The sequence below is a fragment of the Gossypium hirsutum genome, chromosome A11, assembly GCF_007990345.1.
Source record: "Gossypium hirsutum isolate 1008001.06 chromosome A11, Gossypium_hirsutum_v2.1, whole genome shotgun sequence".
NCBI classification, from domain to species: Eukaryota; Viridiplantae; Streptophyta; class Magnoliopsida; order Malvales; family Malvaceae; genus Gossypium; species Gossypium hirsutum.
In genome coordinates, this window is record NC_053434.1 from 98,662,274 (window position 1) to 98,668,061 (window position 5,788).

General features: G+C 35.8%; 1 protein-coding gene across 1 annotated transcript; it reads right to left on the reverse strand.

Moving 5' to 3' along the window:
* Nucleotides 1-2,280: 2,280 nt before the first annotated feature.
* LOC107957315 (uncharacterized) lies at nt 2,281-2,697 on the reverse strand. Its single transcript, XM_016892823.1, has one exon. It carries the CDS (start codon nt 2,695-2,697, stop codon nt 2,281-2,283), a length of 417 nt encoding a protein of 138 aa, XP_016748312.1.
* Between the last annotated feature and the right edge of the window lie 3,091 nt (nt 2,698-5,788).

Genomic DNA, 5,788 nt, shown 5'->3' on the forward strand with positions numbered 1-5,788 from the left:
AACCTTCTCTTTCAGCTTGTGACCACACCCCCTAACCAAAGCCATGTTACAACCCTCTAAAGACCTTTTGATCATCTCAATATATAGTGGTGGAGATTTGATTTTCACGTAAGCCTATGGTAATAACTTTTCATATTGACTGATAAGTGCTTAGTTTGTTATCCTTAAACACCTTGAGTGATTTGAGTGAATCTTTAGTGAGGATGTTAAAATTCTGTGATATTTTGAATCAAAGGTGATTACTTAGATGAGGGGAGACACCTAATATTTTCGTGATAAAATGCTCAACTTGGAAAGTTTGAAACTTTGATGTTCTTCTAGTTGAATTCTAAATGTATGATCACTTATAGTTTATTTTGAGATATTATTAGTGAGAATTGTAAATTGAGAAGAATTTATTTTAATTGTGAGTTGAGGATTTTGCTTGAGGGCAAGCAAATGCTTAAGTGTGAGGGTATTTGATAAATCGTAATTTATACATATTTTTATCCCATGCTTAGCACGTTTTTGGATGAATTATCCTTAGATTTGGTGATTTCGATGCTCTTAATCCTTTAATTTCATGTTTTATACTTAGGTAAGCACAGGAGAGTAAAAAGAGCGAGAAACGGGCTAAAAACGAAAAAATAGGTCAACGTGAGAAATCGACATGGCCTGGACTTCCGTACATGGGTAGATCACACGCCCGTGCCTATTCAAAAGACTCTAAACATGACCTAGAATTCCTCACACAGGTAGACCACATGCCCGTGTCTATTTAACAGACTCAAACACGGTTTGAAGCAATCGCAATGGGCGTGTCACACGGGCGTGTCCCTGTCGGGCCCAAGTCTAGTTCTAATAGGAAAAGGGCATTTTGGAGGGTTCTTAAGCATTCTAAAGCCTATATTAACATCCCAAAGGAGGCAATTAGAGGACACACGAAGTAGGAGGCAAGGAATTACTCAAAGAAAGCCGATTGATCTATCTTAGAAGCCGAATTATCCTTCAAGACTGAAGATTTCCCTTCAATTTCCTTCAGGAGTTTTTGGGTTTTCTTTATGTTTTGTTATCGTTATTTTTTTGAGATGTTTTCTTTTATACTTATGAACTAAATCCCCTAAATACCTAAGGGGAATGAAACCTAAGACGGATTTTGTTATTATTTTCTGAATTATACGATAAATATCTGATTTGTTCTTAATTATGTGCTCTTAATTCTTGCTTTTAATATTCCATGATATTGATTCAAGTATTGATGTGCTTATTCAGAGGAGCAAAAGTCACTGTCTTAGAGTAGATCTAGCATAATTAAACGGAGTTGATTGCACCCCTAGACATAGGGCGACATAATTTTGCCGGATTAGGGTGAAACCTAATAAGGGAATCCATAGATCAAGTTAATGCAACACTAGGGGTTTTAATTAGAAAGAGATTTCAATTAATCAACCTAGGGTTAGACGTTGTTAGTCTTAAGAGAGATAATAATATAACTTAGGGATTTCTACGGGATCAAATCAAGTGAATAAATCGTCTAATTAGAGTCAATAACAAGTGAAGTCTAGGTGGATTTTTCCCTTGGGTATTGTCTAAATCAATTAGTTTTCCCAAAAGTAATTCCCCAATTCACTTCCTGTGCATTCTTAGTTTAGTAATTAGTTTAGATAAAACAAACCCTTTATTTTTAGGCTAGATAATAAAAAGAAAGTTAATACTAGTATTTTTAGTTCCTGTGGATTCGACATTCCGATCTTACTATAAACTATACTACTATTCGATAGGTGCGCTTGCCTTATTGTGATAATAGTTAGTTTTCAAGTACAATCATTCATAAATATAAAACTTATCACGAGATTATCACATAGCACATCAATTTTCTTTTGTAATATAAAACATTTTTTTTTGAAAAAGACTGGGGATGTTTATTAATTCATAAACTAATAAAATGTCTGAACTAAAATGGATAAAAAAGGCAAAAAGTGAAACGAATACTCTAGAACTAGAAAAATAAATAACATTAAATAAAGCATAGATATCCCCGTTAGTTATGACCTGTCCCCAACCTTTCCTATTTGCCCAGTTGACTATTGATTTTCATTTGGAGATAGGGTCTGAGAGTTGTTGAGCATTGCAGATGAAGGGGCTCTCTACACCCTCATTCTCTTTGTCTTTCACTTCATTTCAATCTGGCTCTCTTCGCTTGTCACACTCTAATTGAAGTTTGGCATAACAAGGGGCCTCTCCCAGCAAGTAAATCTCTTCTTTCTTTCTGAGGCTTGTTGTAGCAATGGTGTGGGCTAACTAATTAGCCGATTTCGGAACATAATGAAACACAATAGCCTGAAAACTATCTTTCTCTTCTTGTATATTTCTAATATATGCACTAATTTGCGACTTATCCCTGGATTTTATCATACATTTGATAATGGTTGATTTGGAATCCCCTTCGATCATGATATCTGTGAGACCCATATCTTTCCACAAGAGGACAACTTCATAGTAGGCGATAGCTTTCGCCTCAAATGCTTTGGCCACCATTGTATGGAGGTATGATCCGGCTATTATAATTTCCCCGTTATGATTCCTTGCTACTATCGCATATGCAGATTGATGAGTTTTATTATCAAAAGAGGCATCAAAATTGATTTTGACTGTTGGTTTCTCAGGCATAGACCATTTGATATATTGCTGGGTGTTTCGGAGTTTTCTCTCATTCATTTTATCGATTCAGCAAGGTAATGTCGCACATAACTAGCTGCATCTTTCCCTGTATAGGACTTACCTTCAAGTAAATTTTTATTTCTGCCCATCCAGAGCACTCAGATGCCACAGACTAGCTTTCGCCGTTGTGATTCAGAACATTTGCTAAAAATCCAAGTAAACCACTCAATGCAGTCACGTGATTCACCTTGGATGATCCAGCCAAATGTCTCCATAATTCTTCTGAAACAGGGCATTCGACTAGGACATGCCAAAGATTTTCAGCACAGACTTTGCACTTGGGACATTTATCATTTAGAGCCACTCTTCTCTGGTACAAGTTTGCCATTGTGGGGATATAGTTCCACAATACTCTCCAGATCAAGATCTTAATTTTGTTTGGGATTTTTAGTTCCTAAAGCTGTTTATAAAATAGTTTTCCTGTAGTTTGTAAATCAGTAGGGCCAGTAGTATTTGTTTGGGTCTGTAATAGTTTATAGGCACTACGAACTATAAACTCTCCCGAGTGCTGCTCACTCCAGATGATCATATCAGCATGCGTTTCTCTCACCAGTGGAATACGCAGGATACGATTTGCATCGACTGTTTCAAAGGTATTACGTATTAGTTCTTCCCTCTAACTCCTATTATTCTCATCAATTAGCGATGCAACTGTAGAAATATTGGTATTAGAAATACAATGAATAACTCTATAATTAGCAGCCCCGGGTATCCGCGCATCTTCATTAATATTAATAATTTCACCTATGCCAACTCACCACCCCAATCCTTCTTTTAATAGGCCTTTTGCTGCCCAAATACTTTTCCACGTATAGGATAGAATACGTCCAAGTTCTGCTTGTAAAAAATTAAAAGTCGGGTAGTATTTCGCTATTAATACTGTTTGGCAAGGAGAGCTACATTAAACTTTGCCATATTTTGAAAACCCAGCCCTCCGTCCCATTTTAATGCGCATATTTTCTCCCAGCTACACCAATGTACTCCTTTCCGCCCATGGACTTTTTTCCACTAGTACCTTGCAATAATAGATTCCAATTCATCACACAATGTTCTTGGTAAAAAAAAGCACATCATAGAATAAATCGAAATTGCTTGCAACATAGGTTTGATAAAAAAAATTTTCCCTCCCTGTGATAAAAACCTGAAGCTTCAGCTATTAATCTTCTTTTTAATTCTGTCCTTTATATTCTAAAAGGAATATTTCTTCTTATTCCCCACCAAATTGGGGAGACCTAGGTACTTCTCAATGTCATTTGATCTTCACATTCCCAGCAAGTTCGTAACCATAAGTCGGCCAACTTCTGATGTGTTTGTACTAAAATATATCATGGACTTTTCAAAGTTCACACATTGCCCAGAACAGGATTCATACTCTTTTAAATTTTTTTTTTTATCTTACTAGCCCTCACTAGTGTTTCCTCCCCAAAAATGATGCAGTCATCAGCAAAGAGTAGGTGTGAAATCTGTGGCCCTCGCCTACATGCCTTCAATCCTTTGATATCCCCTCTTTTAATAGCTGAATGCATAATTGATGAAAGACCTTCACTACATATTAAAAATAAGTATGGACTAAGAGGGTCCCCTTGCTGTAGCCTCTGTTCTGGTCTAAAACAGTCTCCTTAGCTCCATTTATAAGAATTGAGTAAGAGACCGTTGAGATGCACTTCAAAATAAAAGATACCCAAGATTGTGCAAAACCCATTCGCTCCATCATAACCTTAAGGAATTCCCATTCAACCCTATTATCGGTTTTACTCATGTCTAATTTGAGGGTCATATGTCATTTTCTTCCTACTCTTTTATTTTTTAGAGTGTGCATGATCTCATAAGACACTTGTAACACCCCGTACCTGAGACCATTGCCGGATTCGAACACGAGGTATTTACGGACTTATTTTATTGACTTACACAGTTCATTTTTTTATTTCCAGACAAGCTGGCTAACTGCATCACAGTCACTTTAAAAATCATATCTTGAGTTCCGAAGCTCGAAAACTGATTCCGTAAATTTTACCTGAAACTAGACTCATATATCCATCTAAAAATTTTCTTTCTAGAATTTTTTATTAGGCCAATTAGTACAGTTTATTAGTTAAAGTCTCCCCTATTTTGGGGTTCGACTGCTCTGACCTTCATGCATTACGACTTATATATCTCCATGTACAGGGCTTCAATACTTATTCCGTTTGTTTATAATGAAACTAGACTCAAAAAGGAATCTATACATATATGGCATGACTTCTAATTATCTCTGTTTAATTTATAGTGAATTTCCAAAGTCAGATAAGGGGATCCAGAAATCGCTCTGTCCCTGTTCCACGAAAATTTAAATATCTCTTAAAATACGACTCATATGATCATTTCGTTTCTTCCATATGAAAGTAGATTCATCAAGGTTAAATTACATAATTTTTTCACTATTTAATTCCATTCCTAATATTTTTAGTGATTTTTTAAATTTACGTCACTGCTGCTGTCAGCATCTGCCTTTAAGGTAGACTTTACCTATTTCATAGTTTCCATGATTCAACTAGCCCTTTAGCATATATAGCACAAAATATGATCATGATTAACCATTCCAATGGCCAATCATTGACAAGCATATCCACACCTCTCAATAACCATATACATATGAAATGATTATATCACTATGCTCAAAATATATAAGCCATTTTCGCATGGCTATCCAAATATATACAACACCAAAGTACTTGACTAATAACAAAAGGGTAGTCCTATACATGCCATTAGCAGAGTTCAACTAAAAGAGTACCAAAAGGGCTTTGATAGTGTGGGCGACTTCGACTTTGACACTCCCGAGTCTGATAGCTGACGAACCAAAAACTATAAAATAGAGAATCAAAGAAACGGAATAATCATTTAATGCTTAGTAAGTTTGAGTAATGAAATCAGGCACAACTGATGTATAGCATTCATATGACTAAACGAATAATCTCATATACACATATTCTCACAATCATACCTATTTCACATTTCCAACCCTTATATCCATACATAAGGAATCAACTTGACTAAAGGCCGGAAGCTTGTTAATCGATTGAGCGAATACTATTTAAAAGGAATCAAT

What these genes read in the sequence shown, in the direction of transcription:
- LOC107957315 (XM_016892823.1), bottom strand. Translation starts at nt 2,697, where the DNA reads ATGAATGAGAGAAAACTCCGAAACACCCAGCAATATATCAAATGGTCT.